Below are 24538 nucleotides of genomic sequence, written 5' to 3' on the forward strand. Positions count from 1 at the left end.
ATGAAGTGTATATATGGTATGTAGTATATATTTATTTTGTAATTAAATATTTAAATAGATATTTATGAAGTGTATATATGGTATATAGTATATATTTATTTTGTAATTAAATATTTATATAGATATTTATGAAGTGTATATATGGTATATAGTATATATTTATTTTTGTAATTAAATATTTATATAGATATTTATGAAGTGTGTGTATATATATGGTATGTAGTATATATTTTTGTAATTATATATTTATATAGATATTCATGAAGTGTATATATGGTATATATTTTTATAGGTGTATTAATGTAGTTTGGATTTTGGGGTAGTTAAAAAGGGGTGGGAAATTAAAAAAGTATTGTACTTCTTCCCACTCCTTTTTCGAACAATGTGCGGTGTTTTGTAATGTCTTAGCTCTATTTTTTTTTTTTCAATTTCTCGTTTTCTTTCTTTTGTATGTACAAATAGTTACATACATTTTTTATACATGTTCGAAATAAAAATATATTCATTCATGCGTTCATTTTGTTCTGCGTATTTCAGAAAACTCAAACTTATTCGGCTCCTGTTTCTATCTCACAAGTGGAGCTCATTAGCATGATCCCGCCCACTCATCTGAGTATCCACTCACAGCTTAAAGCTAGACGGCCTTTCGATTTCATAAAATCGGTGAAATTTAGTTCCGTCTGAAATGTGGTCATTGTGATACATGTTTATTTCCGTAATATCAGGCCATTCTGTTCTGTGGCTGGGAAGTGATTTAATTTGAGGGGATTAAAGCAAATAACGTGCATGAAATCGCTCGCTTCTTCGCGCAGTCAAGCAGACAGAGGAAGTCCGTGTGTGTGTGTGCGCGCAGGTTTACCTTTGAGCGTGCACTGACCGTTCCATCATTCTGTCACTAAACGAACAGCTGATCACACCGAGGTGCTCGCTGAGCGCCAATATTTATTAGTTTGGTCCTGCGTTTCCTTTCCTTCGTCTATAACATAGCGTCTTTTTTTACGCGATCCGGTTTCCATCAAATCCTGTGCTCTGATTGGCTGGCGAGCGGGTCCGTATCCTACGATATGGACCCCGGTTACAGACCTCTGGCGACTCGCTCGTTCGCAACAACAAACATAGTAGCATTTTTTGTCAACATTTATCTTTTTTTATAAGATTTATTTATAAGATTTTTATCAAAAATCATAAATTTTTGCCAGCATTTCTCAGGAGAATAGCATTAATTTTACAGCATGGATAGTGATAACGACAGTGTTCACAGCGAAAGTGAGTTTTACTACCCTGAGGAAGAAGAAATAAAAGAAAACATTTCAGGAGAAAGCTAAAAACCTCTAACTGTTGCTAACGCCGAGCAAAAACATGGCTGAATCCTGAATGACTCCTATTTGTATAAATAGGGGACTACATAGGCGGCAAAATGTAGTTTTGTTCCTGCCATGGAAGTGCACTTGTATACCGAGGAGGAAGCCATTTGCATGACAGCCGTGAATGAGGATTCAAAATGGCGGCTCGGCTCGGTTTTCCCTTTCGGGCGCTCTCATTTTCTGTTAGAATTTGGTAAAGAAAAAAATAAATATATTATTTACCAGCTTAAGGTCGGTCCGTATGGTGAAATACTGTACCGTGACCTCGGCCTTGAATACTGACCTCGGCCCAGAGGGCCTCGCTCAGTACTTTCAAGACCTCGGTCATGGTATTTCACCATACGGACCTCCCAGCTGGTAAATAACATATATTTCTTCTCGCTTTCTTTCTGTTACTGTAGTCGGTCTTTCACGTTTTATTCGCATACTCATGTCTGCCATTTTTTCTCCTGTTTCAAATTTGTATCCCACAATGCCTTGTGCGAACGGGGAAAGCCCACCACGTCATGCATGACACAGTATCTTGTATTGTGTCATGGTGAAGCAGGAAAAAATAGCGGAGAATTTAGGGCCATGTGGGCTTAAATTCATTAATTGTTCTATTTTAAAAAAACTAATAAAATTGGAAGTCTGTAGCATCTTAGTCAGAATTCAGTAGCTTTCGGTCCACTAAACAAAAATAACTGGGTGTCGGGGAAAATTCTTCTTTTTATGACCTACACTTGAAAAATCTGAAAGGCGGTATAGCTTTAAAGGAAAAATCGCCCGCAATAATCGCTAGTGCCCTGCCCTCTTGGAAGGCTAGTTGGAACACTGGAGTGAACAAGTGTTGCCAAGCAAAACAAACCTCGCCCGGGAGCACTTCTGATGAATCTGAAGGAAGATATTGTGAAAAAACGATTTTGACCTTTTTGGTGACGACCTTGATTTTGACCTTGTGTGTGAACATACTAGGCCAATAAACATGGTTCTGATTCTCTACTGCTCTCAGCCAATCAGAACACACCGTACTGCTCTCAGCCAATCAGAACACACTGTGCTGCTCTCAGCCAATCAGAACACACCGTACTGCTCTCGGCCAATCAGAACACACCGTACTGCTCTCGGCCAATCAGAACACACTGTACTGCTCTCAGCCAATCAAAACACACTGTACTGCTTACTGCTCTCAGCCAATCAGAACACACTGTACTGCTCTCGGCCAATCAAAAAACACACTGTGCTGCTCTCAGCCAATCAGAACACACCGTACTGCTCTCGGCCAATCAGAACACACTGTACTGCTCTCAGCCAATCAAAACACACTGTACTGCTTACTGCTCTCAGCCAATCAGAACACACTGTACTGCTCTCACACTTTATTAAACGATTGTTACAGTTTTACAGCATGATGACGCGGTGGCGAGCGCCTCTATATGACGCGATGGCGAGCACCCCTATATGACGCGGTGGCGAGCGCCCCATATGACACGGTGGCGAGCGCCTCTATATGACGCGGTGGCGAGCGCCCCATATGACGCGGTGGCAAGCGCCTCTATATGGCGCGGTGGCGAGCGCCTCTATATGGGGCGGTGGTGAGCGCCTCTATATGACGCGGTGGCGAGCGCCCCTATATGACGCGGTGGCGAGCGCGCCCCTATATGACGCGGTGGCGAGCGCCCCATATGACGCGGTGGCGAGCGCCCCTATATGACGCGGTGGCGAGCGCCCCTATATGACGCGGTGGCGAGCGCCCCTATATGGCGCGGTGGCGAGCGCCTCTATATGGCGCGGTGGCGAGCGCCTCTATATGGCGCGGTGGCGAGCGCCCCTATATGACGCAGTAGCCACTAAAACCTTAACCTTGACCGGATGACCCTCAAAATATTGGAGGTTCTATTTGAGACTAATGTCCATCTATCCTGAAAGTTTCCTGAAGATTGATCCAGCCGCTTTCCCGTAATATCATTAACAAAGAAACAAAGAAAGAAACCTCAGCGAAATCAGTACCTCGCGCCCTGGCGGACTCCGTCCCAGGCGAGGTAATAAGTGATAAAAACAGGAGAAAGCAGAAAGTACTTCATCCTCTATCCTCTGGTGGCGGAGTCTTTGTTTTCTTTGTAACACAGTTATACATCTGTTTACGATTCGATTTCGATTATGGAGTGTAACGTCCGCTATGTACACGTCCCTGTGAACGAGCCGTTACTATGAAAGCGATGAGCGTGTTAGTACAAGAGCGTTAATAGAGTCATCTGTATTACAGCTGTCAGTACTGTCAGAGCTGCTGTCATAGACAATGAATCAACTCCTTCTGACCAATCAGATTTGAGAACGCTGGGGTGGAACTGGAATGAATCACTCTTATTTTGTGATGAACACAGGCAAACTGCTGAACTGAGAGAGAGAGAGAGAGAGAGAGAGAGAGAGACACAGAGACAGACAGAAAGAAAGAGAGAGATACAAAGAGACAGAGTGAGATGGACAGAGAGAGAGAGAGAAATACAACGAGAGAGAGATACAAAGAGACAGAGTGAGATGGACAGAGAGAGAGAGAAAAATATGAGAGAGAGAGATACAAAGAGACAGAGTGAGATGGACAGAGAGAGAGAAATACAACGAGAGAGATACAAAGAGACAGAGTGAGATGGACAGAGAGAGAGAGAAAAATATGAGAGAGAGAGATACAAAGAGACAGAGTGAGATGGACAGAGAGAAAAATACAACGAGAGAGAGAGATACAAAGAGAGAGTGAGATGGACAGAGAGAGAGAAAAATACAATGAGAGAGAGATACAAAGAGACAGAGTGAGAAAAATACAACAAGAGAGAGAGATACAAAGAGACAGAGTGAGATGGACAGAGAGAGAGAGAAAAATACAACGAGAGAGATACAAAGAGACAGAGTGAGATGGACAGAGAGAGAAAAATACAACGAGAGAGAGAGAGATACAAAGAGACAGAGTGAGATGGACAGAGAGAGAGAAATACAATGAGAGAGAGATACAAAGAGAGTGAGATGGACAGAGAGAGAGAGAAAAATACAACGAGAGAGAGATACAAAGAGACAGAGTGAGATGGACAGAGAGAGAGAAAAATACAACGAGAGATACAAAGAGACAGAGTGAGATGGACAGAGAAAGAGAAATACAACGAGAGAGAGAGATACAAAGAGACAGAGTGAGATGGACAGAGAGAGAGAGAAAAATACGAGAGAGAGAGATACAAAGAGACAGAGTGAGATGGACAGAGAGAGAGAGAGAAATACAACGAGAGAGAGATACAAAAAGAGACAGAGTGAGATGGACAGAGAGAGAGAGAGAAATACAATGAGAGAGAGATACAAAGAGACAGAGTGAGATGGACAGAGAGAGAGAGAAATACGAGAGAGAGAGATACAAAGACAGAGTGAGATGGACAGAGAGAGAGAAATACAACGAGAGAGATACAAAGAGACAGAGTGAGATGGACAGAGAGAGAGAGAAAAATACGAGAGAGATACAAAGAGACAGAGTGAGATGGACAGAGAGAGAAAAATACAATGAGAGAGAGAGATACAAAGAGAGAGTGAGATGGACAGAGAGAGAGAAAAATACAACGAGAGAGAGATACAAAGAGACAGAGTGAGATGGACAGAGAGAGAAAAATACAACGAGAGAGAGATACAAAGAGAGAGTGAGATGGACAGAGAGAGAGAAAAATACAACGAGAGAGAGAGATACAAAGAGACAGAGTGAGAAAAATACAAGAGAGAGAGATACAAAGAGACAGAGTGAGATGGACAGAGAGAGAAAAATACAACGAGAGAGAGATAGAAAGAGACAGAGTGAGATGGACAGAGAGAGAGAAAAATACAATGAGAGAGAGATACAAAGAGACAGAGTGAGATGGACAGAGAGAGAAAAATACAACGAGAGAGAGATACAAAGAGAGAGTGAGATGGACTGAGAAAGAGAAAAATACAACGAGAGAGAGATACAAAGAGACAGAGTGAGAAAAATACAACAAGAGAGAGAGATACAAAGAGACAGAGTGAGATGGACAGAGAGAGAGAAATACAACGAGAGAGAGATAGAAAGAGACAGAGTGAGATGGACAGAGAGAGAGAAAAATACGAGAGAGAGAGATACAAAGAGACAGAGTGAGATGGACAGAAAGAGAGAAATACAACGAGAGAAATAGAAAGAGACAGAGTGAGATGGACAGAGAGAGAGAAATACAATGAGAGAGAGATACAAAGAGAGTGAGATGGACAGAGAGAGAGAGAAATACAACGAGAGAGAGAGATAGAAAGAGAGAGTGAGATGGACAGAGAGAGAAAAATACAACGAGAGAGAGATACAAAGAGACAGCGTGAGATGGACAGAGAGAGACAAATACAACAAGAGAGAGAGATAGAAAGAAACAGAGTGAGATGGACAGAGGGAGAGAAATACAACGAGAGAGAGATAGAAAGAGACAAAGAGACAGACAGAGAGGGAGACAGAGAGAGAGAGAAAGACAGAGAGAGACAGATATATATATATATATATATATATATATATATATATATATAGAGAGAGAGAGAGAGAGAGAGAGAGAGAGAGAGAGAGAGAGCGCAAGAGAAACAGACCGAGAGCGCGCGCGCGCGAGAGAGAGAATATGTAAATGTCTTTTTGGGATCCCACATTGTTTCCCTTTCGCCAGCGGAGAGAGAGATTCTTATCCAGACAGCAGCAGAGCCATGATGAAATGATACGGTCGTTAAAAACCAGCAGAGCACGCCGAGTTCTATCAGGAGCTGATATATAACGACTCTGCTGTGCTGCTATTTACAAACTCTTCCAGCACGGTTGTCACGTTCAATTAATTAGCCACCGTCAGGGTGACCAAAGTGATTAAAACGAAAGGAAATAGCTCTGAAATGTCACCCAAGCCCTCCTGTCAGTGCAGCGGCAAATTACTGCTTTCAGAAAGCAAAAGTCTTCGTTTCCAGCAGGCTTTACAAGCGCCTGAGGATCTGGGAGAGATGGGGTTAAACACCAGCGCTGCGCTTCAACAATGTCACATTCAGCAAACACGCCTGGCTCAAACCCAACTGGAGAACAAGGAGCATTCCAGGGTTCACACACTCACCTCGCATCTAACGCCTCTGCACCATCGAAAAGACAGCGTCGTTTCACTCTGCCACAGAGATTAACACGTTCCGACGGCAATTACAGCAGACGCTCACGGACACAAAGTGGAGTTCAGCTCTCAGCAAAACAAACCTGGTCAGAAAGGGTGCTATGAAATGTCTGAAATATATATTCACAGTAATCTAAAAAAATATCAGAAATCCAAATTAAATATTAAATTAAAAAAAGAAAAAAGTTCCATGTTTGTATATGGGGCTGGGCGATATAATGATATAGTACTCATTGCGATAAATTGTGTTGCAATATGCTTTTCAAGGATATGTGAGCATCATGATATCAGTCTGTTAAATATTTACAAACAAACTGGAAGTAGCTGGTGTAAAAAAAAAAAAGTCCTAATCTTTAAGGCCCACTTTACACGGGGACGGTCTGAAACAAAAACCCAAAAGTCCGTTTTCGTTCTCACTTTTTTCCGTGTCTACACGACCGTTTTCAAGGAGGAAATCTGCGTCTATACGGTGACGCATAAATGTGTGGAATTCAACTGGATGTGCATGCCAGGCGGCTAGGTGGTGCTGTGAAAGACCTCCGCTATGTCTGCACGCATGCGCAACGTCTTCCGTCTTGTCTGATCTGCACATCTGCGCTGGGAAAACTTTGACTACTCTGGCTATGGTAAGTAAGAAAGTAAGTAAAAAAGTAAGAGCATACTATACCCGCCTCTGTTCATTAACGGTATATGTGCAGATTCGGTATAGATGTTCGAAGGACTCCTGGACGTTTATTAAAGCTGCCAGAGCAGCTTGAAGGTCCGTTGGATCGATGTAATCAGACGTGCTCTTACTTTTTTACTTACTTTCTTACTTCCCGGGCTGGCATGTACAGTATATGACACATGTATGACGTAAACGCGTCCCCGACGTGAGCAGATCCGAGCAGAGTTTCGCGTATTGGGTAGTTTAGACGGATATGCAACGGGGGCTGTTTTTAACTTCTCCACTCTGGAAGGCGTTTTCAATTTTTTCCGTTTTTCAGCCTCGGAAACGCCGTCCCCGTGTAGACGAAAGGCACTTCCGATAAAATATTTAGTCGTTTTTACCCGACAGCGTCCTCGTGTAAACGGGCCCTAAAACTGTAAAAAAAAAAAAAAGAGAATCAATGGAGTAAGGAACTTGATCAGGTATATGGTGATGGACAGAACTGCATTTTATCCAGGGTCTGACTGATAAATCGGTGTGCTGATATTATCGACCCATATGATCCAATGGCGAACCGTTACTATTAGACCTGGGACTTGAGCTCAGTCAAAACTCAGCCGGACACCAAAAAAGCAACAGGGTAAAGGATTTTGCGAGGGATTAGCGGCAGGCTGCCAGGTCGCTCTGTTGTGTGTAGCTGTCGATGTTGATTTTAAAAGTAACTCAGTCAATTACAGAGGGAAATGAATACTTAAGTCTGAGTGAAAAATACTGTAGCGAGCGTGCAGTGTGGAAGAAGAGTCTGGAGACGGAAATCTTAGTTTCTCGGTTGTTAGCCTGTGCTACTTGCTCTCGATAGATAGCACTGGCTTGACTGCTTTAACACGACTGATGAGCGCTACACCGGCTGGAAGGTGACTGCACTGCTGCATTAAAAGCACCGGGGCCATTATTAAAAAATGTTCTGTTTCCGGTCCACTGGCCGGGTGAGTGCCGTTTGTGCGGTTGAAAATTTTTTTTAACGCCGGTTTTTCGAAATTTTTTTCGGGTTCGTAAATCTAAAATCGGACTTGACATTTCCGCATTCCCAGGGCTTTCCACTAAGGTTCATACTAGCCAGCCGTGACAAATAAGTAGCCAGCCGGGGGGAGTAAACACAAAATAAACTCCTGTGTACGCAGCTCCCAGGATTAAATGTATTTTCCACAGACCATTTATTTATTCACTTTACTCAAATACAAAGTAAAATGGCAGTAAATCTTCTTTCTTTTCTTGCGTATTGCATCATGAGGCGTTCCTGGCTTGTAAATCTCTTATTTTCGGTGCATGACACATTCACGCAGCTGAGCATGCTATGAATTAACAACGACAACGGTCTGCAGTGGGGCTACACAATTACACACTCAGCCAACATTTCTCCATTTGTGTATGAAAATACACTCCAACCACTCCGTTTGGCTTCATTTACAACCAACAGTGTCTTTTGATGCCAGCACGTAATTGAACGAGAGAAGACTGGTTTACCGGAGACAAAATAAGCGTCATCTCTGCTTCTGTTTCCTCCAATGTCGCCTCCGACACACTACCGCCTCCGCCGAGTGCGCGCGCACTCTGAACTGAATCAGCTCTGCGCATGCGCCGTGCGGCACAAAAAAATGGCAGCCACCATGAAGGAAGGAGATCCGGAGTTTTCAAACATTTGCTTAAGTTTGAAATCGCAAAATGGTATTCTAGCGAACAACAAAATAGTAAAGATTCAGAAAAACAAATCATTCAGTGATCATTTTAATAGTGTAATTTCATCCGAACTAGGCCTAACGCTCGATTTAGAACTACAAAAAGTCAGTGTGTCGGACATTTTAAGTACCTTTGTAAAAGTTTTGCAAATGTTGCAGTCAGCATTTAAAATGCTAACTTAAAGTTTTTGTACAAGTTTCAGTTGATTAAACGGTCATATTTTATTAAATGTGTCTGCTTTTGTAATAAAGTACTGAAAGAAAAAGCAAACACAGCATTGCGATTTCTCATCCATCCATAAAAAAAAAAATCGCTCCCTCCCGACTGAAAATTTTTTTGCTCACCCGGTGGACAGGAAACGGATTTTTTTTTTAAGGATGGCCTGAGTCGCAGTTAAGCTCGCGTTGGCCTACAAGAAAGGCCTGGGGCGATTAATTTTTGATCCCTCCCACTAGAAATCAAAATCTGATTGGTTAATTAAATCATCTGTCACTTCCTACATAAACATACACTGCCATGGCCTTCTGTCCCGGCAATGAATTCCTAACCAATGAGTGAGCAGCTTTAAACTCTTCTCAGCCTAGACACAACAAACAAAACAGTCTCACTAGATAACTCGATTCTAATGTTTTCATGACAGTAACCCTTTCATTTCTGAAGCACATTTGATAGAAAATGGGACCAAATTAGAATTAGAAGAGAACAATTATAATGAAATTATGAAAGAATGAAAGAAATTAAATATAATATTTGAAATGCTGATATGTTTGGGGCCTCTCTGAAGGTCTAGAAGACCCTCATGGTTCCCCTCTGATATGATCTAATTGCAGATAAATCAGATCTACGTTTATAACGGCTGATAAATGACACTTAAAAAAAAAATCGGAGAGACAGATTGAGGAGATGGATCCTTTATCCATGTTACGAGTGGTGTTGTTGCGTAGTTTGGCCACGAGAAGACACACTGCGACTCCACGATTGGCAGCACATGCATTTGGATTGCCACAAATCCCAACAATCAGCTGACCCAAGCAGAATCAAGCGGAGAGTAGAAGCAACAAACAGTCAAACAGATGAAGGCGTTCAGCTATTTTAAAACAAGAGTGCTCTGAGAGCACAACGGCAACTCGGCCATAACTCTGGTAAAATGCGACTGAATTGAACGCATTTGAAATATGCGTATTACCGACATATAACAAAGAATCCTGTCAAGTTTCGTGAAATTCCTCCAAGAATTGTGAAAGGAGTTGCTTTCAGAGGGTCAGCACCCTTCCCGGGACGGATGGACGGACAGATGGACATCGCCATGACATAATCTCCTTCCGGGCCTTTCAGCCAGCAGGGGATAATAAAAATTGTGAGGAGAATTGATTCCAGAAAGCAAGCACACCTTGATGAAATTGCCAAAGTACAAGTTTGTTAATAATCAAGGGCATAACTCTGGGAAAATTTGCCCAAATTAAACGAAATTTCCATCTGCGTATAACTGTCATATAACAAGGCCTGTTGCCAAGTTTGGTGAAATTCCTCCACAAATTGTGAGAGGAGTTGATTTCAGAAGACCGTACACCCTCATGAAATTGTTGAAGTACAAGTTATTTAATCAAGGGTCAAAACTCTGGGAAAATTTCCACAAATGAAATTAAATCACAATATACGTATTACCGTCATATAACAAGGCCTTTTGCCAAGCTTCGAGAAATCCGTCCAAAAATTGTGAGAGGAGTTGATGTCAGAAGGCTTCATGAAATTGTGAAAGTACGAGGTTGTTAATCAAGGGCTGTAACTCTGGTAAAATGTGACCGAATTTAACAAAATTGAAATATGCGTATCACCGACATATAACAAAGCCTCTTGCCAAGTTTGGCGAAATTCCTCCAAAAATTGCAAGAGGAGTTGATGTCAGAAGGAAAACACACTCTCATGAATTTTCAAATTATAATTTTGTTAATCAAGGGCTGTAACTCTGGTAAAATGTGACCGAATTTAACAAAATTGAAATATGCGTATTACCGACATATAACAAAGAATCCTGCCAAGTTTGGTGAAATTCCTCCACAAATTGTAAGAGGAGTTGATTTCAGAAGGTGCGCACCCTTCGCGGGACGGACGGATGGACAGACGGATGGAAATCGCCACGACATAATCCCTCTTCAGGCCTTTCGGCCAGCGGAGGATAAAAAAGCCAGTTTCAGTTGTAGCTGCACATAAATTGACGGAGATATGTACAAATCGTATTTTTTAGTTTCAAGTATAACTCTAAATATATAAATAACCATATAAAGCATCCTAAAGTGTTTCGTAGTTCCATGAACATTGCACGTGCGCTCTATTTGAGATGGATTAAACATTTTGTTCCGAATTACCTTGAAAACACATAACTAATAAAATGTGTGTTTCCAGTTCAAGAGTTATGGATGCTGTTGCGTGGATGATTATGTATAAAAGAGTAATTACAGTAATTCTGCTGTGTGCATTGTTCAAAACGGGTTTTTTCTTGTATACTTAGGCCTGTTTGAGTATTTTTGTACTATTCAGAATATTTTAATGCATTTCTCTTTGAATGAAGACATGTTTGTCTGTTTTTTTTTTTTAACAGGTAGGTCACGGCTGGACTACACCATGACTAACCAGGAAACCGTGACAACCAAACCGTGAACTCCAAGCAGTGAGGCGTCTTCTCACGTGGAGATACAGTGTGTAAGTTCCACCAAAAGACTTGAACCAGTGTGCGCTGTGAGTAATGAGGATCCGAAAAGCAATCATGATATAATCTTTGATCTATCTTCAGGATCGGGACGATGTAACACTTCTGCTTCATACACACATCTCGCAAGTTTGGTTTCTGGTGTCATCTCTGGGTGTAAAATCTCGTTCTCTACGCCGGAGAGGAAGCAGCTGGATATGAATACAAAAAGACAAGCGTCAGAAAGATTACACACGTATCTTCGGTGAGAGTGGCCGCGCTGATGCGCCCTGACACTTGTGTGAACGCAGCGAGCACTTGACATGCGGCTTGTCTCAGAATCCTTATGAGCGGTCAGGAGAAGCTTCACGTTCAATTAGCGCACAAAATGGAGCTGGAGAGAAGCGCATTCTTCTCCGTCGCTTATTTGTCTGAGAGATAACACAGACCATGAACAGTACCCAAGCATGGTAAATCAACTTTACAGCCCAAACCTGTTGCCCAGCCTAATAAACCTCACACACACACACACACACACACACACACACACACTGAGCCTGAATGGACACGTAAAGGCAAATCAGGCAAATTGTGGTGAGCTAGTCCTTGTGACTACACGCCTTTGCAGAACCACCCAGATAAGATCATTATCGAGGTTCATCACTTTTGGTCCAAAGTCAACATTCGAGGTAGAAAAAGAAAGTGAGAAACAGCTGAGAGGAAGTTTTACGAAAGAATTCTTATGCCTGAAGCACACACACACACACACACACACACACACACACACAGTGGATATAAAGTGTACACACCCCATTAAAATGATAGATTTTTCTGATGTAAAAAAATGAGACCATAATAAATAATTTCAAAACTTTTCCCACCTTTAATGTGACCTATAACCTGTACAATTCAATTGAAAAACAAACAAATCTGTTCCGGGGGAAAAAAAACAAAAAACAAAAAAACCCGTGCAACAAGCCGGTTGCGTAAGTGTGCGCACCCTTAAACCAATCCTTTGTTGAAGCACCTTTTGACTTAATTACAGCATTCGGTCTTTTTGGGTTCACACCTGCCAACAATTAAAATGACTGATTAACCCCAAATAAAGTTCAGACATTTACTCAGTTGCCTCCTCCAGCAAAAGCCACGTGTGAGCTTACAAAGCATCAAAAGGATCTCATTGTTGAAAGTCAGGAGAAGGGTGCAAAAACATTTCCACGGCATTAGAGACACCATGGAGCACAGTGAAGACCGTCATCAAGAAGTGGAGAAAATACGGGACTACAGGGACATTACCGAGAACTGGACGTCCCTCCAAAATTGATGAAAAGACAAGACGAAAACTGGTCAGGGAGGCTGCCGAGAGGCCGACAGCAACACTGAAGGAGCTGCAGGGATTTCTGCCAAGTACTGGTTGTGTATTACATGTGATCTCCTGTATTCTCCGTATGTCTGGACTATGAGGTAGGGTCAAAGAAAAACATCCAAGCCCGGCTAAATTTTGCAAGAAAATACATTAACTCTCCCAAAAGCTTGTGGGAAAATGTGTAATGGTCTGATGAAACCAAGGTTGAACTTTTTGGCCTCAATTCTAAAAGGTACGTTTGGTGCAAAAACACCACTGCGCATCACCAAAAGAACACCATCCCCACGGTGAAGCATGGTGGTGGCAGCATCATGCTGTGGAGTTGTTTTTCTTCAGCTGGAACAGGGGCTTTAGTCAAGGTGGAGGGAATTATGAACAGTTCTAAACACCAGTCCATTTTGGCCCAAAACCTTCAGGTGTCTGCTAGGAAGCTGAAAATTACTTTCACCTTTCAGCACGACAATGAAACTTTCCAAGAAAGTTTAGGAACGGCCCAGCCAGAGCCCAGACCTAAATCCAATTGAAAATCTGTGGGGTGACCTGAAGACGGCTGTGCACAAGACACGCCTTCACAGTCTGACCGATTTGGAGCGCTTTTATAAGGAAGAGTGGGCAAATACCGCCAAGTCTAGATGTGGCAGGCTGATCGACTCCGACCCAAAAAGACCGAATGCTGTAATTAAATCAAAAGGTGCTTCAACAAAGTATTAGTTTAAGGGTGTGCACACTTACGCAACCGGCTCATTGTACGTCTTTAATTTATGTTTTTCCCCCGAACAGATTTGTTTTTCAATTGAATTGTACAGGTTATAGGTCACATTAAAGGTGGGAAAAGTTTTGAAATTATTTATCATGGTCTCATTTTTATTTTTTTTTTACATCAGAAAAACCGATCATTTTAACGGGGTGTGGACACTTTTTATATCCACTATATAGTGTTCTCCCCAGATCGCTTTTGCATGTCGGGGCCAAGACACTTTAAATTTACCAGCACGCTATTTTTTTGCTCCGACACTTGCTGAAAAATCACGTCAGATTTCTACCTTGTGATGTTTGGAACGTATTTTGAAGGAAAGTCAGTGTTTTGAGCCGGTTTACTACCATGATGCACTCAGGCAGAACGGAAATCCCCCTGGGAAATACCCAATCACAACAAACACCCTCCATCACTCTGCTGCTGCGCTGGTACCATGACGCTTCAGTGCGCGGGTGAGCACCCTTGCACCGGCGTCGCATTAACCTTAGCAACCGTCGCTACCCTAGATCTGGGGAACAAGCGAGCTTTGTTCACATACTGAAGCCAAGCGAAGATGTCCGACATCTGCGACTGTTATCTGAAGAAAACTAAAGCTAAAAAAGCTCTACTACCGGATTACTTGGATAATCTTATTCAGAAAGAAGCGAAGGATAGATATACGAGGAAATCAGTTTATTAGCGGTTACAGTATGAGCCGTACAAAATTCCTCAAAACGACTGGAGTGACGGTGCAGATTTGTGGCCTCGCGTTAGCATTAGCTACATGTTGGAATATTCTTTCTTTTTCCCGAAGAGTCCCGACACGAAAGGACAGTTAAAAAAAAAAAAATTACAAAACCGAGAAAACCTTCTTTGCGTAAAGACTTTTTCCTGACATCAGCTTTTGGGAACAGACTGCTAGAAAAGCCAAAGCATTTACTCTCAAGGACTCCGACCTGAACTGTGGGCTGGATGGTATGCTATTCCCGGCCCTCCGTGTCCCAATAACCCCAAGGACATCTAGTTACACAGCTATTTACACGATATCGTTTATACAGCAATGCTTATTATTGTTAAAACAATATCTGGAGTGTTATTTTTTGTAAAATAACAAAACATCTTGTTCTAGACTTTCAAACTAGTGGATGGTACAAAAATTACATTATTAATTAATACAATAATTACATGTACAGTATTATTGCTCAAACATGTTGTTTATTCGAAGGTGCTTTTGGTGTTTGAAGTATGAAGTAGGCCTCAGAATAAAGGGCATTTGTGCAGTAAATGCAGTCTGCAGGGGGTATTATTATTATTATTATTATTATCATCATAATTTTTTTTCCTAACTGCAACAGAACTCATTTTAACTTTTGGTTCGTGGTGTTCTGGCAGTGGTTCAGGTAATAAAACAGCATTATTATATACTACATTGTTGTCAGATGATGACTTTATTTATTGCTCATGTGAACCCCAGGCTGCAAACCACAGCATCTCAAGAGATGTTCACACGGCACATATTTGCATCGATGCTGCACTGATGTATTTTGTTGCGATATATCTTACACCGGTGTAAATTTTGTGGAGCGTTCACATGTCACAAACCTGCTTACTAGAGAGAAGCGTGTTAGCACCGGTGCAGCCCCACTTGCGTTCACACGGCAGTTTTTGCGACCGTGCTATACGATAGTAATAATGCGGAAATGAAATATGCGCATGCGTGAAAATGTACTTCCTTTTCCCGGTTGTCATGGCATCACCAAGCGCCGGGAAAACAACGTGGATGAAGACACCAGTGTTGCCAGATACTGCTGATGTTTTCCAGCCCAAAATATGTTCAAATCCGCCAAAATGCACTTAAAACCGCCCAATCTGGCAACACTGGAAGACACGCAGTTCTGTTGTTGTTGATATTCGCCATTTTGGAAGCGCAAAATACCAGGATGCAAATTATGCAATGCCTGTATGTAATCACCTCTCCTCACGCGTAGCGAGTCTACCCCTGTAGCGTTCAGACGTCCCATTTTATATCGGTGCTGCCCCGCAAACTAGCATTTACTCCGGAGTAAATTTCTTAAACCACCTCCCGAGCAGGGTTAGATTTGCACCGGTTTAAGCAGCTTTCAGGGGCTACACCGATATAACTTTGTACCGTGTGAACGCTCTACCGGGGCAGCCCCAGTGCTACACCGGAGTAAAAGTTGCCGTGTGAACACCCCTTCAGACCTCCACTTGTTGGAGTAACCTTTTCAACCATGTTAACTGAAGACAAGAGTGCTCGGAGAGCACAATATCCCCCGCTGGCAACTCGGCCATAACTCTGGTAAAATGTGACTGAATTGACTGAAATTACAAATGACAAAGAATCCTGCCAAGTTTGGTGAAATTCCTCCAAAAATTGTGAGAGGAGTTGATTTCAGAAGGTGAGTACCCTTCCCGGGACAGCAGGGAATAATAAAAATTGTGAGGGGAGTTGATTTCAGAAAGCAAGCACACCTTGATGAAACTGCCAAAGTACAAGTTTGTTAATAATCAAGGGCATAACTCTGGGAAAATTTGCCCAAATTAAACAACATTTCAATCTGCGTATAACTGTCATATAACAAGGCCTTCTGCCAAGTTTGGTGAAATTCCTCCACAAATTGTGAGAGGAGTTGATTTCAGAAGAACGTACACCCTCATGAAATTGTCAAAGTGCAAGTTATTTAATCAAGGGTCAAAACTCTGGGACAATTTCCACAAATTAAATTAAATCACAATATACGCATTACCGTCATATAACAAGGCCTTTTGCCAAGCTTCGAGAAATTCGTCCAAAAATTGTGAGAGGAGTTGATGTCAGAAGGTGACCGCACCTTCATGAAATTGTCAAAGTACGAGGTTGTTAATCAAGGGCTGTAACTCTGGGAAAACGCGACCGAATTGAACGAAATAACACTATGCATACTACTGACGTATAACAAGGCCTTTTACCAAGTTTGGTGAAATTCCTCCAAAAATTCTAAGAGGAGTTGATTTCAGAAAGAAAACACACTCTTATGAAATTGTCAAAGGATAATTTTGTTAATCAAGGGCTGTAACTCTGGTAAAATGCGACCGAATTTAACAAAATAACAATATGCGCCTTACCGACATATAACGATGCCTTTTGCCAAGTTTGGTGAAATTCCTCCAAAAATTCTAAGAGGAGTTGATGTCAGAAGGAAAACACACTCTTATGAAATTGTCAAAGTATAATTTTGTTAATCAAGGGCTGTAACTCTGGTAAAATGCGACCGAATTGAACGAAATTACAATATGCGTATTACCGACATATAACAAAGAATCCTACCAAGTTTCGTGAAATTCCTCCAAAAATTGTAAGAGGTGTTGATTCCAGAATGTGAGCACCCTTCCCGGGATGGGCACATGGACATCGCCACGACATAATCCCTCTTCAGGCCTTTTAGCCAGCGGGGGATAAAAAGTGAACCACCATAAAATGCTCCTAAAAGTCACCAGATGCCACCAAATGGGCTCCCTTTTTACAAAATTTTCCAGGTGAGGCTCTCCATACCACCCCAACAAGATGGGGAACCCCCTTCTCATACTCTCCACCCTACAGGCCATGCGCTTTATGTTAATCCTGTGGAGAACACTGCCTTTTATATATATTACGCTATCGCCTGGAGTGACCCGACCTTACAGTATGGATTCTGTGAACATTTCAGAGAGAACTGACTGAGTCAGATGATGTGCAGTGTGGAGAGAGAGCCGGTTGGGACTGTTGGATGGGAGATGTGTACGGCTTGCAGATGATATTAGCCGTTCTTTTGCGCTGAATATTTATGAGCAAGTAGCCGAGAGGTTCCTAGATCTTGATGTGCCGTGACGCAGCTCATGATGCAGAACGGTTCAAGCCAACAGGAACAGAAAGATCACCACCTTGATGAAAATGTCCAAAACGCCCACTATGGGGTCAAACCAACAGCATGAAATGTTTCAAAGTACCGCAGTCCTACCTGCAGTTTGGAGGAGGGTCAAGAGTGATCTCTGCGAGCTCCTTTTGAATCCTGCAGGAGAAAGAAGAAGGTTTTAGAGAACCAACAGATTCTGGAAACATTATTATTATTATTATTGCTACTGCTGCTGCTGTTGTTTTTGTTGTTACAGTAATTCTCCAGTGTTCTCTACTTAAAACACCCCAGAACACACCACTACAGAAAATTCATCAATGACAGAGTGGTGTAAATGATGCGGCTCGACACGAAGTGGAGTGACTCTGATCGCCTCGAAGTTGTTTCGCTTCCTATAACAGCACATCCTGAAGTGTTTTATTCCTCTTACACCGCAGCAATCGGCCAACACTTACTCCTTTTTATTTCTTCGAATGTCGCACCTTGTGTTTTTACCTCTTTAGAGTTACAGTCACCTTGAATCTCCAGCCTTTCAGTTCTCTCTTGAAGTTAATCAGACAAAAAAATAAAATAAATTGCCGCGTGAGGGCGGCACGGTGGTGTAGTGGTTAGCGCTGTCGCCTCACAGCAAGAAGGTCCTGGGTTCGAGCCCCGTGGCCGGCGAGGGCCTTTCTGTGCGGAGTTTGCATGTTCTCCCCGTGTCCGCGTGGGTTTCCTCCGGGTGCTCCGGTTTCCCCCACAGTCCAAAGACATGCAGGTTAGGTTAACTGGTGACTCTAAATTGACCGTAGGTGTGAATGTGAGTGTGAATGGTTGTCTGTGTCTATGTGTCAGCCCTGTGATGACCTGGCGACTTGTCCAGGGTGTACCCCGCCTTTCGCCCGTAGTCAGCTGGGATAGGCTCCAGCTTGCCTGCGACCCTGTAGAACAGGATAAAGCGGCTAGAGATAATGAAATGAGTTGAAATTGCCGCGTGTCATGTTCCTGTTATGAAACTGCAAAAAGCCTTCCATTCTGAAGACTTCCTGTAGGTGGAAAAATTGACCTCCGACGCCTGATATCCTTTCCGAATAATTATCTCGGCACGGAAAACTTCACTTTACACTGACTTTTTTTGAAAATGTATTTATGTGGAGTACTGGGTTAACTAAATATGGATAAAAACAGATAAATGAGAAGGAATATAGAGCCAAACTGGAAGATGGAGAAGCAGGTTTGGGACCAAAAGGTTGGTGGTTCAAGTCCCTGGACCAGCAGGAATATGTGTGTGTGGGGGGAGTGAATGAACACTTTCCCCTTCTTCTACATCCATGGCTGAAGTGCCCTTGAGCAAGGCACCTAACATCCAACTGCTCCCGGGCGCTACAGTGCACCTACCCACTGCTCTGCTGCCCCTTTTCCACCAAAGCAGTTCCAGGGCTGGTTCGGGGCCAGTGCTTAGTTTGGAACCGGGTTTTCTGTTTCCACTGACAAAGAACTGGCTCTGGGGCCAGAAAAACCGGTTCCAGGCTAGCACCAACTCTCTGCTGGGCCAGAGGAAAGAACCGCTTACGTCAGCAGGGGGGCGGAGTTGTTAAGACCAACAACAATAAGACCGCGAAAGATCACCATTTTTAAGCGACGAGAAGCATCAGCTGTACAAACGCGAAGTCATCCATTATTATTGTTGTTGCTGCTGCTGCTTCTTCCGTGTTGTTTTTGCTTCGATATTTGTGCCAAGGTTTATGCAAACGTAGCGACGTAACTGACGTATACAGTGACGTAATGACGTATACAACGACATAATGACGTGGCTTCTCTTAGCACCGCGAGCTATGGAAAAGCAAACTGGTTCTCAGCTGGCTCGCAAGTTGAACGAGTTGATGAACCAGCACCAGCACTGGCCCCGAATTAGCCCTGGAACTGATTTGGTGGAAAAGGGGTATGGGAGAGTGTGTGTGTGTGTGTGTGTGTGTGTGTGTGTGTGTGTGTGTGTGTGTGTGTGTGTGATGGGTTAAATACAGAGGAAGAATTTCACTGTGTTCTAATGTTCATGTGACAAAAATAAAGTCTTCTTCTTCTATTCAAGGTTGTTTTTGTTGTTGTTGTTGCTGTAGACCACGCCCACTTCTGGTTTAGATCCGAATACAAAAACAGATAATAATAGTTTAAGCACTAAACGTATACAGATACAAATACAGACAAAAGCACTGCGTTACACCTCTAATATGGAGCGGCTGTTTGGATGCAATGACTGACGATAGTATCAGGAATCGCGGATCGATTCCAAACGTTATGTCATTTAAAGCTGTCCTGCCTTTCACAGTTTTCAAGTGTAGGTCATAACAAGAATTTTCCCCGACACCCAGTTATTTTTGTTCAGTGGACTGAAAGCTACTGAATTTGAATCACAGACTTCCAACTTTATTAGTTTTTTTTTTTAAACAGAACAATTAATGAATTTATCTCCACACGGCCTGAAATTCTCTGCTATTTTTTCCTGCTTCACCATGGCGCAATACAAGATACTACATCATGCATCACGTGGTGGGCTTTCCCTGTTCGCGCAAGGCATTGTGGGATACAAATTTGAAACAGGAGAGAAAAATGGAGGACGTGAGTGTGCGAACGAAATGTGAAAGACCGACTACAGTAACGGAAAGAAAGCGAGAAGAAAAGACGTTATGTTCTATACGAAGGAAAGGAAACGCAGGAAATATCAAACTAATAAACATCGGCGGTCAGCGAGCACCTCGGTGTGATCAGCTGTTCATTTAGCGACAGAATGATGGAACTGTCGGTGCACGCTCAAAGGTAAACCTGCGCATGCGCACACACACACGGACTTCCTCCGTCTGCTTGACTGCGCTAAGAAGCGAGTGATTTCATGTACATTATTTGCTTTAATCCCCTCAAATTAAATCACTTCCCAGCCACAGAACAGAATGGCCTGATATTACAGAAATAAACATGTATCACAATGACCACATTTCAGACAGAACTAAATTTCACCGATTTTATGAAATCGAAAGGCCGTCTAGTTTTAAATGCCTTCCGGAAAACATGGTGTCTGTCGCTTTAAGAGTGACAAAAAAAATTATATGTCTTGTAATACACGTGTTTCCTTTTTGGCCTTTTTCGTAGCATATACTAACCTCCTGTCTGACTTCAGAGCAGATCAACAAATTATCTTTTTCAGAAGATGCTGTTCACATGCACGTAGTTTATCCATACATTATCCGTACCCGCTTATCCTGTGCAGGGCAAGCTGGAGCCTATCCCAGCTGACTACGGGCGAAAGGCGGGGTACACCCTGGACAAGTCGCCAGGTCATCACAGGGCTGACACATAGACACAGACAACCATTCACACTCACATTCACACCTACGGTCAATTTAGGCTACATCCACACGACAACGAGATGTTATTTAAAAAAATATCGCGTCCAAATGGGCAAAGATGGGCAACAAATGGGCAACAAAGATGCATACAAAGCCCAGAAACTCCTCCTTACCCGGGCAAAAACGATACAGGATTTATCTTGTAGTGTCCCAGATCTTTAACCCAGCCACATATAAAAAGTTGTTCTCCTCCATGCTCTTCCAGGTTTTCATCTGTGTGTCCATGTAGAACGATGTCTGCAGCACCAGGTAGTTTGAGATGTCGGGGAACTCAACGGATGGATAATTTCCCAACTCATAATGAATGAATGAATACCTTTATTTAAACACGATAAGTTGATCAGCAGAGCTGGTGGGGTCGTGCAAGTACAGATACAAATCGTTATAAATACAAAAGACTAATAAAAATAATCGCAATCTTTAAAAAAACTTAAAATCTGTTGATTGTTAATTATCTTCACATTAAGCTAATTAATAGTATGCATAACTATTGTCTTTGTATTTACAAAGTTACGGCTACAACAGGATCACAGTTTATTCTTTTAACGTCAAATTTAGCTCGTAAATTTTTCTTTCATCGGAAAAATCCTTCTTTGTTAGAGTGTAAGGATCTAATCCCATTGAGCGGGTTCTATATCCACTTCTTGGTTTTAATAACTTGCTTGTTTTCTGGATACAAACATGGCAGTAAGTTCTTGTGTTAATGGACAAGACTCCACTTTTGGATCATTAATCCCTTTTGACTGAGAATGACCTGCATGCTTCTGGGACATCCGTACAGTTTTAAATACAATACCTACAATTTAAAAAATTGTTTTTATTGCCTTTATTTAATTCTTGGGCTCCCATCTGTAACAGGGAGTGATGTTACGTCCCATTAATACACTTTACAGTAGATTATTAGATTCTAATAGAATAGATGAGCCAAAATAATTGGGAATCTTTTTTAATGGGCCCCGATTTGTTACAAGGATGAATAGGTGGGACTGGAAGCAGAAAGGTTGCAAAGCCCTGGTGTATTGTGCTGTGTTTTGTTGCGTTCCCAGGATTTTGAATCAATTTAGTATTCCAGACAGTGCTTTTCAAGTAAAGCAGGATAACATTAAGGTGTGGATCCAGAATATCCCAGAAATAATTGAGGTAAGAAATAAACAAGTACATTTAGAGAAACTGCTTGTCGATGGGTTGGTTTTGGGTTTTTTTTTGTTGCAATCTTGCAGGTCTTTATCAAGGCAGCAGGCGTGCTCATAAACACGAGCTCCAGAGCAGCAAGAACATGGGACGAGCAAAATCTGCCACTTACATAATCAAGCAGAGAACTACTGCAGCGCACGCACACACACACACACACACTTCCTCTCTGCTGAGCATGAAACATTGAGGGCCATTATTACCAAATCGCACTTGACATATGTGCAATAAGTTACCACTAAGGTTTATTAAACATTATACACACACATGAGCATCGGAAATCTGAGGCATTATGAGATATCGATTGTGTATTTCGTGTTAAAAATGGATTCAATTGCCCAGATGCCACTGGAAAGCCGATGGGGAATCATCCAGGCTTGGCAGCTTAACGCTGCATCGTATTAAACACCTCGGCTTTGAGTGTCGTTTTGCAAACTGCACAGCTCTGTGTGTAACGTGATCGCAGGTTTTCCTGAGGCGGCACATTTCTGGGTTCCAGGGGCTGGCAGGGAAACGCTGGAGCGCTGATGAAGAGCTTTTATTATGCTGCCCTTTACCTCACATTTCTAACACGGTGCAGTGCAGTGGACTGCTTCAACATCAAACACTCTCAGCAAACAGGAAAGAAAGAAAGAAAGAAAGAAAGAAAGAAAGAAAGAAAGAAAAACAGAGAAAAACAAAGAAAGAAAGAAAGAAAGAAAGAAAGAAAGAAAGAAAGAAAGAAAGAAAGAAAGAACGTCAACTGATGTTTATTTTTATATCCCAGCTCTGTTGAGTTCTTCAGTCTGATTGATCAGAAGGTTTAATTCTCGATAACGACAGCCTGAAAAAGCATGTTTATGTATATTAATGCCCTTGTTGTTGCAGCTCATTTGCAGGAACAGATTAAAAATGTGTGAAAGAAAAATTAAATCTTTGAACTGTTGCAGATTTCCATAAGAAAACATTTATCTCTAACATTCTGATTTCCCAGTGAACGTGATCAATCCCTTCAGGAACACGGCGATACGTTTCCGACTCGGGAACCCGCTCGGACTCGCTGCAGCAGCGCCTCGGGAACCCGCTCGGACTCGCTGCAGCAGCGACTCGGGAACCCGCTCGGACTCGCTGCAGCAGCGACTCGGGAACCCGCTCGGACTCGCTGCAGCAGCGACTCGGGAACCCGCTCGGACTCGCTGCAGCAGCGACTCGGGAACCCGCTCGGACTCGCTGCAGCAGCGACTCGGGAACCCGCTCGGACTCGCTGCAGCAGCGACTCGGGAACCCGCTCGGACTCGCTGCAGCAGCGACTCGGGAACCCGCTCGGACTCGCTGCAGCAGCGACTCGGGAATCCGCTCGGACTCGCTGCAGCAGCGACTCGGGAATCCGCTCGGACTCGCTGCAGCAGCGACTCGGGAATCCGCTCGGACTCGCTGCAGCAGCGACTCGGGAATCCGCTCGGACTCGCTGCAGTAGCGCCGCGGCCCGCGGGGAGTTCGTGAGTTTATCATAGGAAAGAAACTTCAAGAAAAAGAGGTGAATGAAGGAAAGATGGTTTTTAGCTTCTGTGAAGGAACTGATACCTCTTCTTATACAGACGTTCCACAGCATTAACATCTTTCACACATCTCTCTCTCCCTCTCTCTGTCACTCTTTCTCTCCCTCTCTCCGTCACGCTCTCTCTCCCTCTCTCCTCTCCATCACTCTCTCTCTCCCCTCTCCGTCACTCTCTCTCTCCCTCTCTCCTCTCATCACTCTCTCCATCACTCTCTCTCTCCCTCTCTCCTCTCCGTCACACTCTCTCTCCTCTCCATCACTCACTCTCTCCCTCCTCTCCGTCACTCTCTCTCTCCCTCCCTCTCTCCTCTTGCTCACTCTCTCTCCATCCCTCTCTCCTCTCTGTCACTCGCTCTCTCTCCCTCTCTCTCTCCTCTCGGTCACTTTCCCTCCCTCCCTCCCTCCCTCCCTCTCTCTCTCTCTCATCTCTGTTACTCTCTCTCTCCCTCCCTCCCTCCTCTCTGTCACTCTCTCTCCCTCTCTCCTCTCCGTCACTCTCTTTCCTCTCCCTCTCTCCCCCCTCTCCCTTTCTCCTCTCCGTCACTCTCTCTCCCCTGTCCCTCACACTCTCACTCTCTCCCTCACACACTCTCCCTCCATCACTCTCACACTCTCTCCCTCTCACTCTCCGTCACTCTCTCCCTCACACTCTCTCCCTCCATCACTCTCACACTCTCTCCCTCTCACTCTCTCTCTCCGTCACTCTCTCCCTCACACTCTCTCCCTCCATCACTCTCACACTCTCACTCTCTCTCTCCGTCACTCTCTCCCGCACACTCTCTCCCTCCATCACTCTCACACTCTCTCTCCGTCACTCTCTCCCTCACACTCTCTCTCTCCATCACTCTCTCCCTC

At 43.2% G+C, this 24538-nt stretch overlaps 1 protein-coding gene across 1 annotated transcript in view; it reads right to left on the reverse strand.

The window, feature by feature from the left end:
* The window catches only part of LOC132870859 (ubiquitin-conjugating enzyme E2 E2-like), a 172271-nt gene that overhangs the window by 134118 nt on the left and 13615 nt on the right, over nucleotides 1–24538 (reverse strand). Inside the window, exon 3 of the mRNA XM_060904771.1 lies at nucleotides 17681–17731. Within this exon, the coding sequence (XP_060760754.1) occupies nucleotides 17681–17731 (51 nt within the window). The remainder of the gene's footprint in view (nucleotides 1–17680; nucleotides 17732–24538) is intronic.

The sequence above is a fragment of the Neoarius graeffei genome, chromosome 22, assembly GCF_027579695.1.
Source record: "Neoarius graeffei isolate fNeoGra1 chromosome 22, fNeoGra1.pri, whole genome shotgun sequence".
NCBI classification, from domain to species: Eukaryota; Metazoa; Chordata; class Actinopteri; order Siluriformes; family Ariidae; genus Neoarius; species Neoarius graeffei.